Here is a 26045-nt window from a genome sequence, read left to right as displayed (position 1 = left end):
TAGCCAAAAGACCGGTACTTCTTCCATGAGATCTGCAAGAGTTGCAGAAAACATTTTGCCTTCCGAACCCTCCGATGGCAGAGAAGCCAACGTGCCTGGACGGTCCCAGCCCTGTTGTAAAGTCTGCGCTGGCAGAACACCACTGGCAGAGAGCAAGCTGGCCACTGCGGCTACCCCGAGCAGTGGAAGCAACCTGCCTAGTAAAAATGACAGTGATGATGTGGTAGGTTAATTTTTTTTGTTTCATCCTATTTGACTTAAGAGAAGAAAAAATAAAATCCAGGACCAACGTTTTTTTCCTGCTCGATCCAGATTTACCCTGCCTACTTGGGAAGTGCATCATTTTCCCTGGGTTTACCTTATATTTTCCAAAATGCCTACAAGAAATTATGAACTGTATTTTGTGAATGCATTGAAACATGACTCCATTTACCTGAAGGAAAAAAATTCATCCTTGGCATCTGTAGCCAGCTCCCTCCACTGTGGACACTACCTTTCCTATGTGCATACGTCTCCTGGGATACATCCTTCCTCGTTTCTTGTTCACCTGAAGCACTAACTAATTTTTTTTTATTAGATTGAGCTGTACAGCATACTCTTTTAGAGCAGACTCATTCTTTCCATTGATAGGTTTCAGTAATTTTAACCTAAATGCATTACATCTTTTTGTGATTGAGGGTTTGGAAAGATCATAACCTTTTATTCATGAGCAAAATATTTCTCATAGGTTTTTATTTTCTGATGGGGTTTCCATAGTTTTTTCTTCCTGCAATAACTTAGGTAAAAAGTTCCAAGGTTTGAAAATCTCAGCACAGGAAACAAAAGTCTGACTCAAACCCTTCCATTTTCCAAGGGAAAAAAAAAAAATTCACTTTTTATCTGGGAGATTATTTACCAAGATAATAAGCACATAACTGGAGCTGTATTAGTTTGAGGGTTTTTTTAGGCTTATGAGCCTCAGTCCAACATTCTGTTTATTTTTAATTTATCTACTTTGTTTGAGCTGAAGTTTTAGAGAACTGCTGCTGTTACAAACCTTATCTGAATTTCCCCTTTTTTTTTTGTTTTCACTTCCCCTGTGGTTTTCATTTGGTTCTCATATCTCTATATGTTTTCTTAGCATCCGTTTCAAGTAAATTACCTGCTTTTTTGGAAGATAAAGATTCTTTATGAAATTATAAAAATCTCTGTAAAGATAAATTTCTGTTTCACCCACTTAACACCTTGTTGTTGCTGTTGGTATATTCTCAGTCACTGTGTGTGTGCTTTCAGTAGTTTTACTGCTCTGCACGCTTGCTTCCAGAAAGAAATGCAATGCAGTTTGGTTGTTTTATTTGGAATTTTCTGACTTTTTCCCACATTTTTAGATTAAAAAACTTTCCATTCCTTGCAGATAATTTTTCTTTTTTTTTTTTTCCCCCCCTCTGTTTTGAACCGAGTACTGAGTAGACTGTTTACTTGCAATTCTTTTCTTGATGAAGAGTCGCAGAGGCTCTTAGCGCGCAGGTTGCTCTCCTCTAAAGCAGTGCTCTCCCTCCTGCAGCCTGGCCTCCCCGCGGTTCAGGCTGCGCCGGCGGTGGTCTCCCAGCGGCCCCAGCACTACCAGGAGCCAGCCATGCCGTTCCCCGTCGTCCAGCCCACCACCGTCTCCTCCCTGCAGCTGGGGCAGCCGCAGCCGGTGCTGGCCGGCCAACAGGTGAGAGCTCAGCTGCTGCCGAAAAGCGCTTTTCTCCTCCTGTTCCTTGCCCGTGCTCTGCTCCAGCCCATGCCCGTAGCAAGTTTGGGGCGTTTGAAACCGCTGAACTGCCACTTGAGAGACTTAGGGATGGGGCAGAGGTTGTTGGGTTTAAGGCATGGAAGAGCAACGAGCTTGAGGACAACTGTTGGGTGGTACCTTGGAATGTCTCGATGCAGTTTGGAATTCTCTTCCGTTGCAGCTTAACAGCATCGGCTTGAAACCTTGGATTGATTTCAGTGTACTATCCTGGTCCTTAAATATCAAATAGTTTTTTATTAATTTTGCGTTATTATTTGGCACCTCCTTTCTAAACGGTTAGAAAGAGACTCTGTTGCCTGGTGTCAGTTGTCTCCAAATCCTCAGTGATGCTGCTTTTTGAGTTGTGTACGTGTGTTAAATATAGCTCGGTATAGGCACCCAGCCAGTACCTTTATCTTCCAAGGGAAGAGTCTGTCTCTCTCCGAATTGTCTCCAGATAGTAATTCTTTGTGCATTTTGAGTTATCGAATTCCCCCCAAACCTGTGTCCCTTAAAGGTATTACAGAACAGCTCTCAAGCAGCGGAGGGGCGGCTGCAAAGGCTGCGATTGCCTCCTTGTGCAGAGGTGGAGTCAGCCTGGCGGGAGTGCAGCCACGGACCTGTACACGTGATAATTCGTGGCTCTTTTCTGTCATTCTACCGAAAGTTTGGCTTCCTTTGGAAGAAACTGTTGACCGGGCTGGGGAGTGTCTGTATACTTTGTGACTGGCATGTATCATACTCCTCCAAACTTCTTTAGTTAGCAACGTTTCTCTCACAGATTGCCCCCCCTTTTTTTTCTTTTTTTTTTTTTTTTTACATGCCCTGTTCTTCTGAAAGCATCAGTATGGGAACAATGTAATTTGGTCTCATTGAAAACCATATGCTTATGTGAAGTTTTGTCATATATCAGGGTTTTTTTCTAATGGGCAGGGATATTCTCATGGTTCTCTCAGCCAAAAAATTTTACACTTATGCAAATTTAGGACCTCGTCAGTTGCACAGATCTCTCTAGTGGCCTTTGGAGCTTTATGATGACAATTTAAAATCTGTTAATTGTTTTCCCCCATGAGTAAATGCTGGTTTGGAATAGGATATTTGCCCAACTTGCTCAATTTTTCACATGCCCTTTCCTCACAGTGTTGCTGTCTCTTGAAGTAATTCTATCCCTGATAGTAAAAGGATTTAGTAACTAGCCTGTCTTTGTTTTCTGATCTTGCCGGGAAGCCCTAAAACAGACTGACTTTTTACAATATTATTATTACAGAAATAGGTAAAATGATAAAGCTTCTGTGCAGAACTTCCCAGAGCACCTGTGTGCCTCAGAGACAGAAGTGGGTCTGGTGTTCCCAGTCTCCAGCATGATGCCATGAGCAGGAGAGATCTGCATTCTTTTGTATATTAATGGTAGGGCAGGTCAACGAAAGAATGGGAAATGGGGGTGAGAAAGTTCATCTGTCTAACAGAATGAAATCTGTTGATCTTGTATGAATATACACTGATGGGTCAGACACATGGGATCAATGTTGCATCTCTTTTTTTTTTTTCCCCCCCAATTTGGTTATCTGTGCATTTATAATGTTAAGGTTATAACGAGGCAAAGTTAGCGTGATTCATTTGGATATTTTCCCCTCCCTACGCCTTGTGCAATCCACAAGCGTTTCGTAAAACACAAATTCAATTTGAAATGGAGGCTTTCGGCTGCTTAGTTCCACGAGCGCAGTCTTTCTGCTTTTCATGCAGTGTCCTCTCAGGTTGAAGGTGGGTCGAACAGCCTGTGTCCGCGTGCTCAATCTGCCGTTATCTGCGGGCAGCCTGTCTGAGCTGCAGATTAACCCAGCCAGGGACGCCGCGATACCTGAGCTGGCTTTGGGTGCTGGCAGGGGCGATCGGCTCCAGCCTGGCACCGTGCGCATGTGGCTGTCCCGCTCCTGAGGTCGGGCTGGGCCAGGCAGGAGCTTCCCGTGGTGCAGAGCTCACGCTGTGGGACGAGTGGGGTCCGTCCCCCCCACCTTGCTGGTGTGCTCTGTCTCCGCAGCAGTACCAGCCCAGCTCCTGCTGAGCCCTTGTTTGCATCGGCGCTGCCGTTCCCTTGAGTTTGGGATTTTAATTGGGTGAATGCCCCTGCTTTCCCAAAAGCTGGAATGGCAGAAACTGCAATACAGAGCCATGTCATTGGTTTTTTTTCTTGAATGTGGCAAGCTGAATACGGAGGCAGGACTGATAAATGCTGCAGGAGCTGAGCTGGTGCTGTGCAGAGTTCCTCAGTGCCATCCCCAGCACATCTTGCACTGCATGTGGCATTCCGTGCCTTCAGCCCCAGACACTCGATACCAGCTGCCAAATGCTCTTTTGTTCACCAGTGCTTGTATTGGAAACCTACCAGTCGTGGTTGAGTTTTAGCTGTTCAAGGGTGGATGGCATCTTGCTTCCTTGATGCATCTTCTACAGTTTTATTGTATTAATACCCAAAAACTGGTTGAAGAATCCTGCCACTAAAAAAGTGCAGAGCAAAATATTATGATGCTGATTTACTGTGGAAGTGGCGAAGATGAAAGATTAAAACGCTTGGCTGTTCATTTTAAAGTTACCTTTTGACCATTGGGCATGGTGTTAGGTTCTATGGGCTGCAGAGCCCAGGTGAAGCAATCAGTCTTGTCATCCCAAGGTGGTCAATCCAGAGCCAAGCCGGTGCCTCGGTGCCATGCTTCTGAAACAGAAGATGTTTTTTAAAGTCCTTTCAGCATTAATTAGAGGGACTGAAGAAGGAGGTACCCGCTAGCATGGAAAATGTGAAAGTTTGTTACTGATTCTTTTCAGCTTTAATGCAGCTTTTTATTTCTGTTCTACTGTATAAAATCTGGCAGGCCAGTGGAGCACTGTTTTCCCTGGAAGGGTAAACCTGCTTTTTTGGCTGCCACATTGTTACTACAGCACCTCAGAAATAACTGGGATCCAGCTTTTACTATAATTATTGTGTTTTATTCATGTCTCAGATAATAAGTGTTGTATATTTCAATGCCTGCTACATTATGTAGTCAGCTTTTGAATGCCAAGATTAGCTGGGTATAATCTGCATAGTAGGAATCTTTGAAGTTAGTAGGTGGGGATTTTGCAGGGCCAACTAGAACAATCTCTGGGATTTAAAGAGTCTGAGTCATTACAAATAACCTTTCCAAGACAGTTAGAACTTGTCTTTTCAGGTAATGTATCTTGCATTTAAATGTGTTTTAAACATAGGCTCTTGTACAGTGTTTAAATTAGGAGCGCCCTTCTCTTCTATAAACCGTCCCTACTCCGAGTGGCAGTTCTGTTCTGACTGTGTGGCTTGAATTGGAGAGAGTAGCAGGTGGCTGCGTCCAGTGAACTGGTTCTTTCGTAATATTCAGGCTATAACATTTTTTATTCTTCTTTTCTCTCCTAGCAGCAACCCATATCCCAGCAAGCTTCTCTGCAGCAGGTGCTTGCCAGCCAGCCAGTTTGCCCAATCCAGCCTGCAACCCATCTGTTACCCCAGTATCAACCCCAGACCTCTCAGGTGGCAGCTAGCAGTACACCACTAAAACCCCTTCAGATTTCAACTGTGCCACAGCTTCCACCGGTGGCCCCCTCCCAGGTAATATCTTTGAAAACTGTGTGAATACATCACTTTGAGTAAAGCTTTCCAGCTAATAATTAACATGATTTGCAGTTTTTGTGTGGCTATTTTGAATGCATGCTGATTTAATTAGTCCATAAGAGTATAGCTTTTTCCTAATTCCTGTATATTTCTTTACTATTTGTCTTTGGTGAAGCAAAAATCTCCTTTGTGAGTAATCCTGTGTCATGCCTAGAGAATCCAGTTAATGGCAGTTACAAAATTGCAATAACTGCATTTCTGCTTTTTTGTTGTTGTTGTTTTTTGGTTTTTGCGGGTTTTTTTGCACCTTCCCCTCTGGCATACTCTCTTCCCCATCCCAGGCTTAACAGCATGAGAAATTGCCCATTTTTTTTTCTTTTTCTGAGCTCCTGACTTTACCACTTTCCCCACCCTCCTCCTGCCCCCCTCCCTAGCTCTCAGCCCTGTTTCTGTTTTCAGTACCAGGGACGGACCCTTTCCTTGGCCTGGAAGGGTTTGTTGGTGCTGTTAGCATGTTTGCTAGTGACAGCCACCGTGATGTGAAGCAGCTTGTGCCGAAGGGAAGAAGCAAGCTGCTTCCACGATGACAGTGTAGTTAGTCTGCTATGTCACTGGGAGTTTTGATTGTAAAAACCCTTTTATGGGATCTTCCGTGCTGCCTGGGTTGCAGCCAGCCTGTTTAGAGACAAGGGTTTTAAATTGTCTTACCGAATTTTGCATGACAGAGTTTTGCGTTTTGCCTGGTCCGATTCCTTTTCATTTCTGTTAAAATGAAAGCAACTTTTAATTAGTATGTTGCTTGAGGGCTTCAAGCTAGCGTTAGAAATAGTCATAAGCTTCTAAGGTATAAAGACGTCCCCCCCGAAAGGAAATTTTTTTCTCTTTTACTAATGATTTAAGCATAAATCAGAGTTTATTGCTGTTTATAAACCTCAGGAAATGAATGGAAGTGATTAACAAACAGACATAATTATCATCATGGCGCAGGTGATTTCTACGTACTTGTATGGCAAATGAAACTACTTTGTACCATCAGAGAAAGCACTTGCAATTTATGTGATATTATATTTTTTTCAGATTCCTCAGTTTCCTGTCATTCCTGCAATTACTCCTCTGGCAGGACTTGACAGCCTTCCTCCAAACCTCTCTGATATGCCTGCTGCAAACGTGCCCCCCATACCTGCTCCTTCTCAGTATTTTGCTCCAGCCGTGATTTTACCCAGCCTCCCCATGAACCCCACTCTGCCTATGGCACCAAACTCCCCTGCCCTCCCCATGCAGGCAGTCAATCTTCCTCATACCACCGTGGCTTCTTTGGTCTTGCCCTGCCAAACGATAGTGCCAAATATGTCGGCTGCTACAATACCGCTGCTTGCCGTGGCTCCGCCGGGAGTGCCAGCGTTGCCACCGCATCACGGGGTGCCCCAGCTCCCCCAGCAGCAGATGTACCAGACCACCTTCCAGCAGATCATTCAGAGCGAAGCGCCCTCTCCCCACCACGCACAGAGCACGCAAGCAGTGTCCCAGCCGCAGCAGCCGCCTCCTCCTCCTCCTCAGTCGCTTCAGCCAAGCGTAATTCATCCTCCAGAACAGACTCTGGCTGCGCCTGGGGCTGGCCACCAGGTAATCAATCCACCGGGCGCGGGGCCGGTCGCTGCTGGACCGGAGGGTGGTTTCTGAACGCAGGCGTTCCTGGGGCTCGCTCCGGTGCAGACACACAGCGGGGAGGTTTTCTTGACCTTGCTCTTAGGACGTTTTGTTAACTTCTTGTCCTCAGTCCTGGAGGTGGTTGCTGGAGCTGTGAGCTCAGGTGGAGCGGGTGAGGTCTTAATCCAGGGACAGGTGGATATCAAGGATATAGGGAATAAGCTAAGGGGCTTTGGGAAGCGAGCCGACAAGAGCACTTCTTGAATTCCTTCTTCCTTCTCCTCTCTCAAATACGAAGGAAGTGTGAGCTGTCGTTCCGCTGCGGCAGGAGAGCCGGCAGCCGCCCAGCCTCGCTGGTGCCTTCGCGCCAGGCTGCGCACGACGCGTAGGCTGTTGTACGCTCGTGGCAAAATATGGGTGAGCTGGTAGGAGTGATAGAGTTGTTTTGATATAGAACTGCTTTAAAACAGTAAAGGGAAATGGCCGTTCGATAACGACTCCAGAAAACTGTGTGGAAGAGGTCTATCAGACATGAACAGATTCTAGCTGCAGACCCTTTCCCCCTTAAAAGAAATGAAGCACACAATGGAGCTTCCAATATTAGCAGTATTTACAAGAGAACTGGTTCAGGACTTGTTGACAGAGTCTGTAAATACTTCTATTGCCACATCTGTGATACGACAACATGAAATGCATCCTGACCCAAGCAGGAGAGCGTGCTAAATCTGTTAATAATAGCATTCTTGAAAATCTGTGTTCTACTATATCACTTTGCCGTAACATATTGATTAAAATTCATAACATCCCATTTCAACCTGCCATATCATGGCATCTTCAAAGCAGTACATCATTTTTAAATTTCTCTCTTCAGCCGTATTTCTGGTACAGAAATACAGTTTGTGAAAATGTAGGCAACATGGAGCCCGAGACAGTTACCGCTGAGCTCATTAGCCGTAATGTTTCCAATGGCTTTAGAGGGAATTGCATCAGGCTCGTTATGCACAGCAAGCATGGCGAACACCAAAACTGGAGAACTGATGATATTCCCAAACCACCCTGACACAGTCATTATCTATCAAATAGGTGTGGAAGAATTGCATAGTAATATTTTTAGGATAAAAAATAGCTATTACAAACGAGATGGACAAGTGCAGAGGAATAGTCAAAAATACGTTGTTCTGTGTTTTAAAGTACGTTCAACGGAGAGGTATTTCTGTAAATAAAGGCTTTCCAGTGCTGTGCATTTTTGGCAGGTGATGTTTAGCACCTCTTGAGTTCAGTTTTGCCCAGGTAAATTATACATTGAAACATTTTGTGAATTTTTCTAGTTATATAAGATTTTTAAAAAAAAATAAATTTCGCTGCTCTTCTGCAATGTACACCACAGTTGCTATTCTAACAATCTCCACTTAGGCAGTCTTGTAACCGTTATGTGTTGGAAAGCACATCGCGTCCTTATTTTTATCCACATTAGAACCTGGAATAATAATTTCAGCTCATATCCAGAATCTGCAGAGAGCATGCAGTAACGAAATTGTGTGGCCTAGTTCTTGTCTGAGTCTTGATTTTTTAATTTTTTTTTTTAATCTCCAAATAGTCTAAATCTCTAGATGGTGATACTTTAAAAAAAAGTAAAAATTAGGCAGAGTTATACCTGGTACTAAAAAGCCTTTTTTCTTCCATATTTTCCTTTCTTTTCTTTTTCCTCTTCCTACAAACTCCATCCCCTTGGAAAAATACATAATGTACCTAAAAGGAGAATGTTCTGTTCTTAAATGTACAACTCAAAAGAACTGTTATGCAGAATAACAACATAGTTTCTAAGGTAGTTGGCATCTAATCGCATCGGTCCAGTTCCCACCCACAAAGCGCTTATGCACAGGAGTTATTTTAATGCACTGGAGAAATCCACTGAGATAGATGAAACTTCCTCTGTGCGTGTAACACAAGGAGGCGTTTGCAGGATTGGGGCCTTGGTGCTTAGCACGTCAAGAGTTAAGCTGTGTCTTAAATGTTTAAACTAGATGGAAAACAACGTGTTCCATAAGACACTGGTATGTATTCAGTAAAAAAGAGTTAATTGTGTGGTCTATACCAGCTACCGATTCTACATTTATAGAGGATTTTTTTTTAAATCCTGATTTAGATTATGGGTAGAGTATATTTTTCTCTGCATGGACATTGTGGTAGGCTTGTTGAAGACAGAGTAAATTATTCAGGACAATGAATTCATAATCGAAGATTTTAATTTCTTGGCAGAATACGTCTTTGTTTCTACAAATTAAATAGTGCCTAAGCAATACGCACATTGTCATAATTATATAGGAAGAACCCTTAGATTTTTTATTTGGTTGTTTCAAAGCAAGTTTAAACTCATTAAGTAACCTTTCCAAGCAGAGACCACACAAATAGTCTCACTGCAGAATTATAATCCTTTCTCTGTGAACTCTGGTGGCTTTAGTACCTTGTCATGTAAGTCACAAGCACTCTAAGCAGAGATTTGTTTTAATAGCTGTCTGTTGTGTTACAGCAGATTACTGGACACACTCAGTATGCTTTGGAAGCTGGAGCCCAGGTGCCCGTGCTGCCTGTGCAACCTTCAATAGTCATGTCACCGCCTTTGCAGTTGCAGCCTGAACTGTTGCCTCCCCGCGTCGCTCCAGAAGGCATTTCACAGATTCATGGCAGCCTTGCTACCGCTAGTCCGTCTGTCCCCATAGATCACGGTCTGCCTCTTCAGCCTTCTGCTCTGCTGCAGCTTCAGCCCGATCTTTCCCAGCCGCTGGGTCAGCAGCTCCCAGCTCCCTGCTCAGCCGTCCAGGCAGTCGCAGAGACATCTCAAGAGGTAGAGACGTTTCCTCTGAAGTAACTCACCAGCCTCACCTTAACCTTCTTTCTTACTCCTTGGTGAAGTAGTGGGCTTATTTCACAAGGGAGATTATCCCCTCTCAACATATAGAGCCGCTTGTCCAAGATGCTGGCGACGCTGGGTTGGCAAATAATGGGCTATTTCAAATGAAGCTGGAAACTGCATGTTGTACCTTGTGAAATGTCTCCCTGAAGGAATGAGGCAGCAGGACTAAGTACCTCTTTGTCCATAGCTGAGCGCAAACAGAGAGATAGAAATTACTTTCTTTTAAGTCCTGGGGCGGGGGGGGGGTGGGGGGGGGGGGTGGTGTAAGAAGCTGTTCTGTAGAGTTTCATCCATGTTTTGTCCAGTCTTGTTTTAAATGTCTCAAGCACTTGTGCAACCAGTCATCATTTGCCTTAAGAAACTGCTTCATAATCTGATTCTTCACTATGTAGAAGCTCTTTGTGCTCCTCAGTTTGAACCTTATTCCCATTTCATTTAGCGTTGTATCCTCCTGCATTGCCTGAATTCTAGTCTAGCCCTGGGATTTTTGTTTCTTCAAATATTCGTAGGCATTCCCAACTTTCAGTGGTCATATAAGCAAGATACATTTTATTGTTTTGCTTTATCAAACTGTCAGCTCCTCCTGTCTGCTGTTTTGACTTTTCTTTCCACTCCCATAATTGTGTAACCTTCAGTCTTGACAGAATGTCACAGAACATTTCCCTCTCTTCAACTCTTCAACAGCTATCCATACACAAAGCAAAACAAAGGTTTTGGCATTTGTACTGGATTTCAGTAAATAAGCCTGATTTGTTTGCCACTTCTGAATGGAAATGTCCCTCAGCAATTCTGCTTTCAGAATTGCTCCTCTTGAGGCTCTCTGTTCTGAGCTACCTTTCCTCCCAAAGTAACAGTGTCCATCTTTTCAAACTAAATCTCTTCTGGTTTAACCCATGCTTTCATGCCCTTGTCGCATGCCTTGACTGCGCAGTGCAGCCTACGAATTTCATTAGAGATACAGCTTAACTCCTCTTCCAGAAGGTGTTCAGTAAGGATGCTGCTAACACTAAAACTAGATTCTAGTTCCCCCTTTTGCTGGTCCTTCTAATGGCAGCCTAATTCTTGTCAAATAAATATTCGTGCTGTGATACAGAAAGTTTCCTGGTGAATTTCTGTATGCTGTGGGTTAGGTATAGCAGAAATGGTAGAACCTGTCTATAGTGCTTCACTTGCAGAATCCCCATGTAAAGCCTGGCTGGGTCAGGCGCATCCCTTAGGGTATTTCTTCTCCAGCTGCCTTTTTTTCTGTATGCACAGCTCATGTCAGGTTCAATGCTGATGCCAAAACTACAGCCTTCAATGCAGGGTCCATCCCATTAGAGATTCTTGAAATATGAATAAACCTTGTTGTTACTGTGCAGTGTGATATGGGAGCTACAAGTTATCCTATATTACCTGAGAAATCCAAGCCCACTGAGGCACATGTCTGTCCTGTCACTTCATCATTTCCCTAGGAACATTTAACCACTGTTTTGCTGACTTCATTCTCATATTCCATCCATAAGTTAACTCCCTTCTCTTTTTCAATTTAAGGAAACAATCCAATATCATAGGATAGTCAAATTCATCAGCGTGCTCCCCATGCTGATTTTATGACATATATTGCTAAGGTTTTCTTGGGTGTAAGAGGAGTTTCATAGCTGTATATATTTGAAACACTGCATTTCATTGCCACTCTGCCATAATGTTTTTATCTTTTCTCTTTTGTTTAAATGTGTGGCAGTACTCACATCCAAACCAATCTGAATTGATCAGGCAAATGAGATTTTGTAGGGCACTTGATCAAGTGCATTACTAAATTTTAGATACATTATGTCTGTGTTCTCACTGTTCATTAATTTTGCAGTTTTATTGAAACTGCAGTCAAGCTTGGCATGGCATATGTGTGGCATTATAAGCAGCGAGTGGGGTTGACTGGTTAACCGCTAAGCTTTTAACTCCAGTCTACCAACTGCTTTGGTATTAAGATGTAGTGATGACAGTCAAGGGACTTGTTTCTAGCTGTGTGTCTATAGAAGGATTTTATAGACATATGGTTGTAAATATATCTATAAATATATATAAAATTATATATATTTATGAATATATTTGGGGTGTGTGTACATACATATATGGTTATGTACATGCACAGGTGTGTGTGTCTGTGTACATATATAGTAAGTTTGTTATCATAGGGCCAGTAGCACCATCATCACAAATTCTGTGAAAACAGGTCTACCCGATGCGAAAGTCACGTTGTCAATGTCTGTCCTAGCATTGCAACTAGGGAAGAGGGAAGATTATAGGGAAAATTTCTATTGTGTAGAGAGCAAGAGGACATCGTGTGAGGGCAGTGGTTTTAAATGATGAATTTTCATCTTTTATTTGTAAGTTCCCCCAAAATTTTTACGATAAGCAAAATAGAATGAAAATACTTAAGATATTTCAGGAAACTAAACCAAGCAATGAAGCAAAATAGCTTATTCTTTATATCCATTCATAAATAAAATTAGGTAGGTGCTGATGTGGATTTGTCCTGCAATCAAGTTTTTCCACTGCGGTGAGAACTGTTTTGTTTCTTTCACCACCTCCTCTGCTTTAGAGACAGCAGAAGGAAACTAGCAGATTAGTGGCTCTGTCTTAAAAAGTGGTTGTGCACAGATACTGATGCTTTGGACAGAAGTAATGTCGGGAGGGTAAAATGGGACATTTATTTTTTATCGAATTCCAAGAACTGGTTGAACAGAATGGTTTAGGTTTACTGGTGTCTCGACAGCAAAGCCTTTCTTAAAGGTGTTTTTCATCTGCCAATAAAATGCATTTACTTAAATGACTTTTTCTTACATTTTAGGAGCAGGCAATACAGGACAAACTTCAAACTCTGTCACAGAGCTGTGAAAGGTATCATTATAATCTCTTTGGCATAAGAAATGTTTTCTTTTTGGAGGCTGTTTTTCCTCTCTCTCTTTACAAGGCTGGGCCAAATGCCTGGCCTTTGCCTTGGCTGAGAGAAGAGTAGCAGGAGCGGACCAGAAGATGAAAGGGTGCACATCTAGGGAGAAAGCTGCAAATGTTCTGTGCGCAGTGTGCCTATTTTGGGTCCCCCAACTCTTAATTCTTCAGTTTGGGTGCTGCATCCTAGCCTTGCTGTATGTACAACAGCTTTCATTTCAGCGTGTAACTTCTCTCTTTGAGATAACTGAAGCGGTACAGTCCCTGGTTTTGACACTGTTGAATTTGTATGAAAACATGCTACACTAGTATAACTGGGTATATAGTTTATTCCCTCTTTGCGAATAGCAAAGGTATGCCTGTATCACCTTCTGTAATCATCTTTCCCCAGGTACGTTACGGGGAACGGTGTATCGGTGAGAGTTGTGTGTTGAGCCACTCAAAGGTATCATTACAACAAGTGTCAGAACACGTGGCCAAAGCCTGTTCTGTGGTTTTGCAGCACACGAGCTCACACTCGAGCCTAGCCGTGCTAACGACGGAAGTAACGATAAATAACTCCCAGAGCCAGCTCAGCACTCCTCAGAAACAGAAGCAAGTTTCATTTTTTGCCAGCCCTTGTCTGCCTGTTTCTGTACTCAGAAGGAGAAGGGGAAGCAGCAAGGTTTGGTGGAAGCAGTGAGGAGGAGTCCTGGAGAGGAAGGCTCGCTGCTGGGCTGGAGAGGGGCTGACCGGGGGCTGCTTCAGGGGCAGGACTGCCCTCCCCAGGCATCTGCTGCTCCCATGCTACAGCTCCTGCCTTAGCCCCAGCAGTAAGCCAGATTTTTCAGTGGTTGTGTATGGATAAGGTAGATACGAACAGTGTGCGTTCATAAGCAGCTGAATGCCTTGCCTGTTGCAGGAGCCAGCACCAACTTCGTCCTTATTGTGTATAAAGCTTTCGTGTTAGGATTTTAGTGACCCTTTTCTATTTTCCTGAATAGACAGGATAAGTTAAGTTCATGAACTTTGAAGACACCTCTCTCTTACTGTTTTCTTTCTACCCCACCAAAAAAGTTAGCCTGACAGAAGTCAATGCAACCCTGCAACCTTAAAATGGAACCTTTTTTCCCAAGAACTTGCTGCTTTTAAATACTGTGTGGAAAGTGAAATCTAATTTTTTGTGACCATAGGTTAGTTCTGGCTATAAATAAGTTAGACAAAATGACTTCATTTTGTCTATCTAGTCTGTTGTAGAAAGGCACACCAAATTTTCAGTCATCTTTTGAATTCTAATTTGCCTGTTCCACAATTGTGTTTGAAAAGCTGACGTGACTGCAGCAGCACGGAGAGCCTGTGTCAGCACCCATCTTGTAGTCGTAGAGGGAGATCTATAGGTAACTCAGTGCTGGAGCTGGGTTGTGGTTTAGTAGAGCAGAGGGTAATGGCATGCAAATCAAATGGCTGGCAGTTGCAACAAAAATGTGATCTAGAGTATAGCCTGTGTGCAAAATGTGTTCACTTTGAGTTACACGTACAAGGTAGCTGCAAAGGGAGTAGAAATAAGCTGTTCTGTGCAAGTAGTGCAGAACAAGAAGTAAAAGCCTTAAATTTAAGAAAGGGATCCATAAGTTAGACTTAAATTCTTTTATGCCTGTGTGGCTAAATGAACACGGGAATAAATTGTCCAGGAAGCTTATGAAATCTCACGGGAGCTTTGTAAGATCAGCTTACATAAACCTCTGTCAAGACTGGTTTAGACAGAGCTGATCATACCTTGGGGTAATAAATAGGCCAGATGGGCTTACAAGGTTCCTTCCTGACATGGTTTTTATGAACCTCTGAAAATTTCCTGCAAATTACTTGCATGTTGACGTTTTCTGTACATGTCATATTACAATAAGGTTGTTAGCAGCTTCTGTTTTGGCTGCTAAAAATAATACACTGTTGCTGGCTGGTCATCTGGGATATTGTGGCATAAAACCTTCTTTCTGATCCTTGAGAACTGCAGGGAGAGGAGAGGCAGGCTCTTATGGGATACTGTACCGACTTCTCACTCTTTTCCTTCATCTCCAACAAACACAAACTGACCCTGTTTAGACCTTCTGCTGTGAGTGCAGACAGGCAGGAGTTAAGAAAACTGGACCTTAGAAAGTCAGGAACTTGTGCAGTTCAGGGAAGGACTGTACAGATCCCTGAAGTGAAGGGATTAGGGGTATGTAGTGATATATTAAGAGTGATGGGACTTCCCCTGTGGTATTGGCAGAAATGTTAACAGATCATTTCTTAGTAGGTGTGGTAGCCAGAGTACATGCCTGACTTGGAGTAGTTCCCTTTACTTACTGAGCATCTTTCAGTAGCTGGCTCAGTTTGGGCCAAAAGAGTGCAGATGTGCACTTCTTTTTGCAGTCTCTGTTGTTGTGTATCTTACCTATGCATAACTCCATCGTGTGTGACGGTGGTTTTATTTTGTGGTTTTTCTTCCTTTCTATTACAAAGCTACATGAGTCCAGATGTTGCTTCGGGTAAAGAGATGAGTGACAGCTTTGAAGGAGCAATAGGAAGTGGAAAACAAGAAGGAAAGTCTTCGAAGAAACATAAGAAATCTACACGCGCTCGTTCACGCCAGGAGAAGTCCAGCAGACCAAAACTGACCATATTAAATGCAAGTACAACCTCTTTGAAGGTAAATTCAGGATTCCTTTGACTTTGCCAGAAATAACTGTTGTTAATCTTTGCCTGCAGGTTTGTAACACGGGCGATAAAATGGTGGAGTGCCAGCTTGAAACACACAATCACAAAATGGTGACTTTTAAGTTTGATTTGGATGGTGATGCACCAGAGGAAATTGCTACCTACATGGTAAGACTTGGTGATGCAGCTGCCTGCCGTCTCCTAATGCACCAAGTTGCTTCAGCCAACTTTATTCTCGCATGTGCTTGTTCCCTGAGCTTTCTGGTAGCTGTGGAACAAGGCATTAATCAAAACATTACTGTTTTCCTCTTTATTTTGATGTGGCCTTGTAGGTAGAGAATGAATTCATATTGCAGAGTGAAAAAGAGACATTTATTGAACAAATGAAAGATATTATTGATAAAGCAGAAGATATGCTCAGTGAAGATACAGAAGGAGAACGAAGTTCTGATCAGGGAACGAGTCCCCAGCAAGATACTGATAGACTGGAAATGAACGAGGTAAGAAATGTTAAGAGCCAGTTACTGTAAATTAGTTTTACATCCTGTGTTAAAAAACCCAAAAGTTTCTTAGCTAGAAAAATAATGCTTTTACTCCATGAAGGTTTAGGATATGAGTGCTCCTTGGAGTGATACTCCTCTTGCATTGATATGAGGAAGTTCGTTCTTCTATTTTTTTGTTGTTGTTTGTTGTTTTTTTTAACAGGAGAAGCGGCAGTCTCAAATGAAGACACCCGTATATCAACAAAACGGTAAATGTGCCTTTGAATACAAACTTAATCTCAAGCTTTAAGGCAATGATGAGTTTATGCAGAAGTTTGCTAGATTCAGGAAGAAATCCACGGGTTACTGGTGTTTGGAAATAAATCTAGAAATATAACAGTGGTCCCTGCTGTTAGCAACCTGGAAGATCGGAGGGCTAACCTGGATGAATCTAACATCTGGGGATGTTTAGGGAAGCCCTGTGTTACACAAGCTGATAATCAGTGGTGGAAAAGTCAAGAAGGTACGGGCAAGTGTACTCTTTTCACAACAATAACTATGTTTGCAAGAGAAAGCTAAAAGGTTATGTTTGCGTTGGTAATTTAGCTGAAATTTCTAAGCCATAAGTTTTCAGCTACTTCGGTATTACGGGAGGGATCTTGGCCTTGTGAACACAATCGTGTCTTATGAGTTTTACAGACAAACTGAATGGGAAGGCAACTGGCCTTGATTCTCTCTGTAAGTGTGTGATGGTGGGAAAAATGAAACCTCTGCTGAAGAAAGCATCGTTTCCAAAATTCTTGTTATTGCATGTGGCGCTGTGTATTTGCTCGATGCTGACAGGGGAAGAAGGATAACTTAGAACTTCTCTGACAACTGCAGAAATTGGGAATCCTTCAAACTAGACTTCCTGCGCAAAAGATCTTGTTTATTTTTTGGCCTGTAAACATCACAAAATTTTCTCAGTACACCTTTTTTAACATAACAACTGTATTTCTACTAATGAAACTTAGAGTCTGTATAGTTCTGGTTTGCCATTTACATGTGCCAAGCTTTGAGATAAGATGTGGAAGGAAATATTAGCTAGAAAACTTCCAACATGGAAGAGTGTCGGGGTTTAACCCCAGCAGGTAACTGGAAGAGTGTTGTGGTTTAACCCCAGCCAGTAGCTAAGCACCACACAGCTGCTCACTCACTCCCCCCACCCAGTGGGATGGGGGAGAGAATCATGTAAAAAAAAAAGGTAACACTTGTGGGTTGAGGTAAGAACAGTTTAGTAGAACAGAAAGGAAGAAACTAATAATGATAACAACAACAACAATAAAATGACAATAATAATAAAAGGATTGGAATATACAAAACAAGTGATGCACAATACAATTGCTCATCACTCACTGACCAATGCCCAGTTAGTTCCCGAGTAGCAATCCGCCCCCGCCGGCCAACTTCCCCCCAGTTTATATACTGGGCATGGCGTCACATGGTCCGGAATAGCCCGTTGGCCAGTTTGGGTCAGCTGCCCTGTCTGTGTCCCCTCCCAACTCCTTGTGCCCCTCCAGCCTTCTTGCTGGCTGGGCATCAGAAGCTGAAAAATCCTTGACTTGGTATAAACACTACTTAGCAACAACTGAAATCAGTGGGTTATCAACATTCTTCTCATACTAAATCCAAGACATAACACTATACCAGCTGGTAAGCTACTGGAAAGAAAGTTAACTCTATCCCAGCTGAAACCAGGACAAAAAGTTAAGCTGGATTAACTTTGCAAAAGTAACAAATTTTTCATTGTGAGAAAACTGTCCATAGTACAGTTAAGAAAATTTTCATGTATGTAACTATTACCCCTCTAAAAGTATGAACACTTGAAAATAAATTTTCAAATAACTTAAAATACATGGCAGAATCAGGAGGCATCACTGTCTCCCTTCCAGAAGAGATGAGAATCAAATTAGGAGCCATTGATTTAATCTTGGCTAATACTGTAGAAGTTCTAATTTTCTTTCTAAACATGGAAATTAAGACTAGGTTTTGAGAGATGATCTGGAATGAATGGAAGCTTTTGTGTTTACTTTTTATTTCCTTTTCATCTCTAGTTTTGCATACTGGAAAAAGGTGGTTTATTATATGTCCTGTTGTGGAAAACCCCACTACTGATGCACCAGAATTTTCTCCACCCGTACCTCAGAGTACACAGCAGTCTGAAGGGCCAGGTATTTACAAACTTTATAGAACATGTTTTCTTCTCTGAAGCCGCCGTGCCACCTCTCTTCTATTCTTGCCTGACTTAGCTGTGATTGTTTCGCTTCATTTAGTTGGAGGAAGAAAATGATGAATTTTAAGTTACGCATCTTAAGTATGTTCCTGGTATAGAACCAAAGTAGGAATGTTTATTTGAGTTTCAGGACAGTCTCAGTATTTTAACTCTGCCTTACACTGTAAGGTAGCCGAAGTTCTAGTCACTGATGTTTTAATAAGCAGTGTCTTTTCAGTGAGATATTTTTGCACAACCTGCAATTTTGGATTCTAATTTGACTTGTATAATGGTTGTTTTCTGACCGGCGGCACTAACGTGTTATGGCTAGATGTGGTTGTCGCTGCAGCTAGCCAGGGGGTTTTGCAGTGACCTTCCTTCGTTCTGTGCGGCTCCTGAAAAGTCAACCCGATGTTTGTGTTCCTTCTAGACCTGGAGCAGTCGGACGATCAGCAAGCGAGCTCCGCGGTGACAGATCCGCCTGGCGCCTTAGCTGGTCAGCAGCTTCCCCTACAAGCAGGCGTATGCGACAGCCCCGTCGGAGCCTCTCCAGCTTTGGCACAAGTTCCCGCCGCAGCACCTTCCACCGGCTTACCGAGCCAGGCGGAGTTCCCGGCTCCGGTGCTGCCGGGACCCGCTCCGAGCGTCCTGGAGCAGGCGGCTGCCAACAGCGGCCAGCCGGAGTATTCTCCGCTGAAGGCGGCGATGCCCGCTCAGCCGGGCACCCCCGCGCCCCGTGCCGCCGCGCCGGAGGAGCCTTCCGACGCCGCCCCCGCGCCGCAGCACCCGCACGGCGACGAGGGCGCCTGCGTCCCCGACGTGGAGATAGCGTGTTGCAGCGTCGGGCCGCACAAGCCAGCGCCGGTGGCTCCCGCGAAGGCGGCGGAGCTCTGCCCGCCGCCCGCGCTCCCGGAGGCCGCCGTGCTGGAGCGGCAGCCCGCGGCGCAGGTCCCTTACCTGCCGGAGGCCGGCCAGCCCGGCGTGGCGCAGCACTCCTTCGTGAGCCAGGCGTTCCCTGCGGCCGCCGCGGCCGATCCTCTCGGCCTGGCCGGGCCTCAGCTCCAGAGCCCCACGCAGGTGCCGGCGGCGGCGGCCCAGCAGCACGCCGTGCTGCCCCAGGCGCAGCCCGCGGCCTGCGCCGGCGTGGGGATCGGCCTGCTGCCGCAGCAGCAGCCCGGCACCGCCGAGTCCGACGGGGAGGGGCCGCCCCGGGTGGACTTCGTGGACAACACCATAAAAAGCCTCGATGAGAAACTGCGCAATTTGCTTTACCAGGAGTACGTTCCTACTTCTTCTGCCTCGGCGGGGACTCCCGACACCTCTGTCCCACTAGAACAGGGCGACGCTGAATTTAGCTTGCCACCTTTTCCTGAAGACCGGGTTCCCGCATCGGCGTTGGATGTGAGAGAACAGGAGAGAGGCCAGGAGGCGAAAGCTGCTGCCGAGGCCCAGTCGGTGCCGCTCGTCCCACCCGAGGTCTCGCCCTACCCAACACCGGTTAGTCCAGTGACAGCTCTGCCCTTCTTACCCCCAAATCCGGCTGTTAAGCACAGCACCGAAGCAGAGCTCAGACCCGAACAGCCTGTGGTAGGACATGTATAGATTTCTTGCTTCTCTGAACATCGTTATGTTTCTGCTCCTGGGTATATTGCCTTTTGGCTGTTGACTGCTTTCCAGCGAGAAGGTTCTCCTAAAATTTTACTGTCAGATGCATTCTGACTCCTTTTACATAAATGCTTGTTAGTGAAAGCCAAACTTTTCCTTCGGGTTTAAAAGTGGTATATCATCTTAATTCATTCTCCTCCTCTTGTGTCCTGTTTCTAAAGCAGGCAGAAACATGATGATTTTTTTGTAGCTTATGAATGTAAAACACGAGGGGTATAGTCATTCAAGTTCTGATGAAGACAGTCATGCTTCAATAGGAAAGTTGTTGGTTTGGTTTTTTTAGTGTAAATTAATGTCAGTGATTATAATGCCCGCCTTCCAAGTCAGTCTGAATAAAATAAACACTTCAGGAGCCTTTGCTTTGTTCAAGTGCTGCAGCTAAGGGAAGACCCTCCATGGGTAGAAGCTTGCTCTGCTTCCAGTAATGATTTCTTTTGTCTTCTCCTGAACTTGGCAGAGCAAGACTTCACTGGGAAGCATCTAAGGAAAGCTGGAGCAGGTGGTCTGGGTCATTATTTACTCGGTGTCTCAACTGTGCACCTGTGTTGCATTCTTTCAGATAAAATCCTGAGTTTATGAAATTCAACAGATTTGCAGCCCTTTCTTCTAGAAGATCAGTGCTCCTTGAAAAGTAGCATTTCTGGAGATGATTACATCCCCACTAGCAAAGAGGAGGCTGTTCCGTGTAGTGTCAGCTGGATGAACTGTATCAACTGCTTGAAAGATGCTGTATGTTACAGGAGAGACAGCTGCGCTTGAGTAATGCTTTAAAGCATATTGTTTATAATGATAAATTACTTTCTACGGCAGATAAAATTCTCTCTCTATGAAAGGTGTTAGGTCTCTCCAGTAATTTGAATTTGTCCTATTAAAATCTGTGCCAATAAGAAAAGAGACACATAGAATTTCTGAAGACAGACATACAGAGGAATAATGTACAGTCTGGCTGGAGAAACAAACCAGAGCAAAACCCAAACTGATATATATAATTCAGTGCCTGTTTTTTAGTAACTTAGGCTGCAGTTTCCTCTGTGACACTGCCACTGCTTTTTTCTTCCAAAGGCGGAAAAAAAATGTAGGAGTTGAAGGAAAAGCTAGAAGGCCACCTCCACAGACACTATAAAATAGTTTAATATTCCACAATAGCGAGAGGGAGAGAGAGGGAAGGAGAATGCATTGCCTTTCTGCTTTGTGCATGAGACTGAACTTCTTTTTCTTTTTTCTTTTTACCAAAAGTTTGAAAAGTCGGAGGTCACCGGCATCAGTGCTCATTCCTCAGAAGCAAGAGGTGGGTCAGCAAGCAGAAAAGGTAATGCTCCTTTCAGTGATGAATGGCAATGATGCATCTGTACTAGTATGTGGTCCTCTTCTCCGGTGTCCTCTTGCTGCTCATCCTTCTGGTTAACTGCAGAGCACTGCCCAGCACAAGGCATTGCCAATCCTATTTGTAATATAACTAATATTAAACATCTCAGTTCTGTCAAGCTTCCTGGAAAGAAACTGCCTCACAGGCAGATTTATTTTAAACCATAAATATATAATATATGTCTGTGGTACAGGTATAGAGTATTCACATGGAAGGCTACATTCCCAATAATAAATTTCCAGTGCCCTGAAAAAGTCCAAACAGAAAATCCATTGGATTTTCTAGGTTTCATAAAAACATGTTGACAAAAATAACATGATTGAGGGTAGCCCTTGGGGGGAAGCCGGTAAGATTTTCAAGAAAGCCCCACAGAGAACTAGTAAAGAGTACTTTTCTTTCGGTACTTGTAGATACAACAGCACTTCCTATAATAACGTAGTAGGAGCCATAGTAAGAAACTGGGTATTTATTATGCTCCATTTACCTGTCTTGCAAGTCATGGGAAGTTTTAAGGGTTGAGGAACCCAAAACTGCTCCTGCTCTCCTGGGTGGGGTTGGGGAGGGCTTATAATATATATTTTTTTGCGATTGTTGTGGCAAAGCTGGCTACTGGGTTTGTGCAACAACGTAGATCAATCTTGTCCTGGTGGACATAGGCCGTCCACTGTTTTTAAGTCAGTGTGAGAGGGGAAAACTTTGGGTTGCCTGCATTCATCTGTCTCGCTACGGACAAAGAAGAGAGTGTGCAAGTGGAATGTAGCACTCTGTAGTAAAATTAATGTATCTTAGATACCATCAAGCAGTGATGTATTTCACCATTTCAGAACTATGAAGTGACAGATTTTTGCCTTATGTTCGCTCTGTGCAATGTGCCATAAGAAAGCAGCTTTCTGAAAAGCTTGCCTTTATTGGTTTAACTTCAAAACCAGTGTCCAGGTCATGAAATAATAGCATCTTGATTACTGCCACTGATATTTTGCTTCTTGCGTGCTTCTGTTGTCTGAGAGGCTGTCTTTTGAGCTTGTAATTTCCACTTTCAGCAATGTGCGTTTAACTTCATTTCAGGCACTTTTAATTGTTGGTGTCTGTCAAATGAAAGGTGTGAAATACCAGTCCGCCTGTGGTCAGCTGCAGCATTTTGTATGCACGCATAGCCAAGTGCAATTACTTTTTCGAGACATCAAGAACACCTTAGTAATGCAGGCCCAATGTACCATGCAGATTTCATTCTTCTTCAGGTTTTCTACTTAAAAATTTTCAACTGACTAATGAAATTCCACACTCCTATTATTATTTGAATTCCCCAGATCAGTAGATTGAAGAGTGCCTACCCGCAGATATTTTATATTGTCCTCGATATTGCCTCCTGCATTATAGATCCTGTATTACAGAGATTGGCTATTTAAATTATTCTTCAGTGCTACACTTTATCACACTTCAGTTTATCACAATAAACATGTTGTCTTTTATTATACTAAAGCATTCCAGACATGAATTTATTTTTTTTTTTCCCAACTTGTAAAACAGGTTCAGCTGCGAGCATCACTTCAGCTCCTGCTGCTACAACAAAAGGCCTCCTTCAGGTAACCAGAAACTAGGAGCAGTTTTATGTTTGATTGTTACAGTTACTTTCAAAATTAATCTCTGTTATTTTCTCCAGGTTGCACCTACACCATCAAGCATAACTAAACAGATGGAAACTTCTAAAAGGAGCGAGAAGGCAAAGACTATGACTTCGTCTGCACACACAGATAATGTAACACAGATATCTACAGCAGATGGGGTGATAAATAACCTTCAAAGGGATGACTCTCTAGACTCTGGTTCCTATGGAAAACAGGCTGAAACTCATGATAGCGGTACACCAGCCAAAACAATTGGCAGGTTTTCAGTAATCAGCACGCAAGACGAATTAACTTTAACAGCGCCGCATTGCTTACGGTTCTCGGCACCCCCAGATGTCTATTTGGATGAGCTACCTTCCAGCCCTGATCTGAAGACAGCTGTCCGACGGGTGCAGACAGCCACTTCTGTCGATGTCCTCTGTGACCAGGGTTCAAGTGATTCTGCTGATGAGCCTTTCCATCGTCAGTCGGCTGCTGCTGCCCAACTGTCCCCCCCAAGCAGTAGTGCAGCCACTGACTTAATTAAAAAAGCAGCTGCTTTCCTGCAAAGATCTGGCAAAGCTAGCTCGCCAGGCCTCGATTCACCTAATGGGCAAGGAACAAAAATTCCTACCATCAACATAACATCTTTCCACTCGCAGTCATCATACATGAGCAGCGACAATGACTCGGAATTTGAAGACGCAGATATGAAGAAAGAATTGCAGAACCTGAGAGAAAAGTATGTTGTGTTTGCAAACAATGCTAGGGAAGCTTGTGTTAAGATACCTGGGCAGCATCTCTGCATATCATCCTATGCAAATATGTGGTTTTCATAGCTGTGATGAGTAAACTGGTTCTGGGCAAATTAGGCATCGCTAGGACCTTCCCCCAAATGTCACACTGCATCCTTTTATGCATCCCTTTATTTGTCAATTCCATTTAGAAGAATAATTCAATAATAACTTTTTTAAACCCCCAAATATTTCTGCTGTGATATCCAGTTTCCTTACTGAAAAGCTATGTTGATATGTAGCAAAAAATAGAACTTGTAATGGATGTGATAGTAGGTTCCCACATGGACGCTATTTGAGGTGACATAAAACAATCTGGATGCCTGTGTAGACAGCTGCTGTAGTGTTCTCTTTGTGCCCTCTCTGCAAGGGTGATTTAGACTATCAGATCTACAGACTCATCACTGTTCCCATACTTGCTTTTACAGTAGATAACCAAGTATCTATTAGGCAGGTAAGACCCTCGCTTCGCCTCCCATCGGATCTCTCATCAAGTCATCGGTCCAGTCTCAGCGGCAGGCTGGGTGAGCCTGGCAGGAGTCTGTCGTGCTGCCAGTCCTGAGAGCTAGCTTCTTTAAATTTGAATGTTTTCTTTCCTGGTGGATGAAGGGTAAAAACTAGCATTAGATGCTAGTTTAACCAAAATGTTAAACTTTATTTTAAGGTATAATGGTTTTATTGAATACAGATGGTGCATCTTTTTAAAACAGAACTACAATAATACAAAACCTTTAAACTGACTTGGTGGCATCATGAAATCTGCATTATAAATAAGGTAATGATTCATGTGCTAATGGCATTTTTATGGGAAACACTTTTGGTTTTCTTCATGTTGAACTTCTTCAAACTGATGTACATGCCTTGAGACTTAACTTTTTTGAAGCAACTGGTTTAAAGAGAAAAATTCTGGAGTAGTTTGGAGTTCCTGTCAGATCTCATGTCAAAATCAGTTGATTTTACTGAGGATGTTGAAAATCTTTTTAGCTGTCCAGGATTCTGTCTTATAAACGAATATTTGAGAAGTCAGTCACCACTTTTGCCACGTAGATTGTTATAGTTTCACATACTTTTGGATGAGCAGTTGATTGTTTTATAATCAAAGACTGTTTTGTTTCTTTTTTTTATAACTAATTATGCTGTCAAGATGTGGTGCTACACCAGATACATCACTAGCAGGGGTTGTTTTGTTTTTTTTATGTTTAGGCATATGAAAGAAATTGCTGAACTTCAGACTCAGCAGAAGAATGAGATAGAGGCACTGTATATTCGGTTAGGGAAACCCCTTCCTCCCAACTTGGGGTTCCTTCACTCAGCCCCACCAAGCAGCCGTCGCCGAAGAACCAGCAAAAACAAATTGAAAGGTGGAAAACTATTAAACCCTCTGGTCCAGCAGCTCAGGAGTGGAACATCAAGCACAAGTAGGTACACTAGGTTGCTTTCCATACACACGTTGTTTGTGTTGGTTGTGGTTCTACTGTGTAATTGCATGAACTGCAGGAAAGGCACTGAATTTTTATTGGTTTTAATACTATAACTCAAGTTTGCATACTGCAAACTGTTTTTGAAGTGGGCTTCCTTTGGGACAGGCTTATTACAGCCACCCAGTGCTGAACCATACATACCTTCTCTGTATTGGTTATAATGCTTGGCAGAGAAACAATACTCCACTTTAATTTGGAATACAGCCTGGTTACATTTTCCCTTCCCTTCTCCAAATGCAATTTATTGATATTTGTATTCAATTCTTAGGTGCTATTATCCTCTATTGATTATGTGCTGTATCTTGTTGTTGTTTATTTTTTCCTACAAGATGCCATATAGATAAGATTGGATTGCATTTGCTCCCTCAAAGGGTGGGTTACCAAACTGTGATAGATGCTTTGACCACCTGAAGTAGCTTGAGATTTTTCAAACAGTAGTACAGTCTTGAGTCACTATCTCTTTGGAAAGTATGAAGATAAAATTTAACTGGGAAATGTTGATATACCCCAGTACCTATTTCTTCAACAAAATATAGAATAGAATATGAATCATTTTTCTTCAACTCGGTTCATGCTGCAGTTCATGCTGCTATTTAGAGGAGCAGCAGCACTTCCAGCATTAGCCCTGTATTTCAAACCTGGTAGCTCTTGTTTTGAAAGTCACTGCTTCACAGGTCCACTTCGAATTTCATTGCATCAATCTTAATTCTAGACAGAGTGTTTTGGAGGTTTTTGCTTTTAATTAAGGATTTCAACTGAGATAGGAAAAAGAAAGACATTCAGAGGCAAGATATTCTGTGATCCATGTTGATCTCAGTATTCTTGCCTACAAGAACTGAAGCGATGTTCAATGCTTTATACC

The 26045-nt window shown here is 43.2% G+C and overlaps 1 protein-coding gene across 10 annotated transcripts in view; it reads left to right on the top strand.

Annotated features, from left to right (window-relative positions):
* WNK2 (WNK lysine deficient protein kinase 2) overlaps nucleotides 1-26045 on the top strand; it is a 117178-nt gene that overhangs the window by 64829 nt on the left and 26304 nt on the right. For 5 of the 10 annotated variants that reach the window (XR_012653861.1, XM_075053121.1, XM_075053120.1 and 2 more), the window contains exons 10-24: nucleotides 1544-1696; nucleotides 5181-5372; nucleotides 6453-6998; nucleotides 9553-9867; nucleotides 12767-12816; nucleotides 15346-15511; nucleotides 15592-15708; nucleotides 15873-16040; nucleotides 16246-16291; nucleotides 18116-18232; nucleotides 18704-19770; nucleotides 21175-21247; nucleotides 22832-22887; nucleotides 22965-23650; nucleotides 24906-25120. Coding sequence is in view for 9 of the 10 variants with exons in the window: in XM_075053121.1 (XP_074909222.1) it covers nucleotides 1544-1696; nucleotides 5181-5372; nucleotides 6453-6998; nucleotides 9553-9867; nucleotides 12767-12816; nucleotides 15346-15511; nucleotides 15592-15708; nucleotides 15873-16040; nucleotides 16246-16291; nucleotides 18116-18232; nucleotides 18704-19770; nucleotides 21175-21247; nucleotides 22832-22887; nucleotides 22965-23650; nucleotides 24906-25120 (3967 nt within the window). In the remaining variant the exon portion in view is untranslated. The remainder of the gene's footprint in view (nucleotides 1-1543; nucleotides 1697-5180; nucleotides 5373-6452; nucleotides 6999-9552; nucleotides 9868-12766; nucleotides 12817-15345; nucleotides 15512-15591; nucleotides 15709-15872; nucleotides 16041-16245; nucleotides 16292-18115; nucleotides 18233-18703; nucleotides 19771-21174; nucleotides 21248-22831; nucleotides 22888-22964; nucleotides 23651-24905; nucleotides 25121-26045) is intronic. The other 5 variants (XM_075053115.1, XM_075053116.1, XM_075053117.1 and 2 more) reach the window with 5 other exon arrangements.

Source organism: Buteo buteo, chromosome 21, assembly GCF_964188355.1.
Source record: "Buteo buteo chromosome 21, bButBut1.hap1.1, whole genome shotgun sequence".
In the NCBI taxonomy this organism is placed as follows: Eukaryota; Metazoa; Chordata; class Aves; order Accipitriformes; family Accipitridae; genus Buteo; species Buteo buteo.
This window is presented reverse-complemented; position numbering and strand designations above follow the sequence as displayed.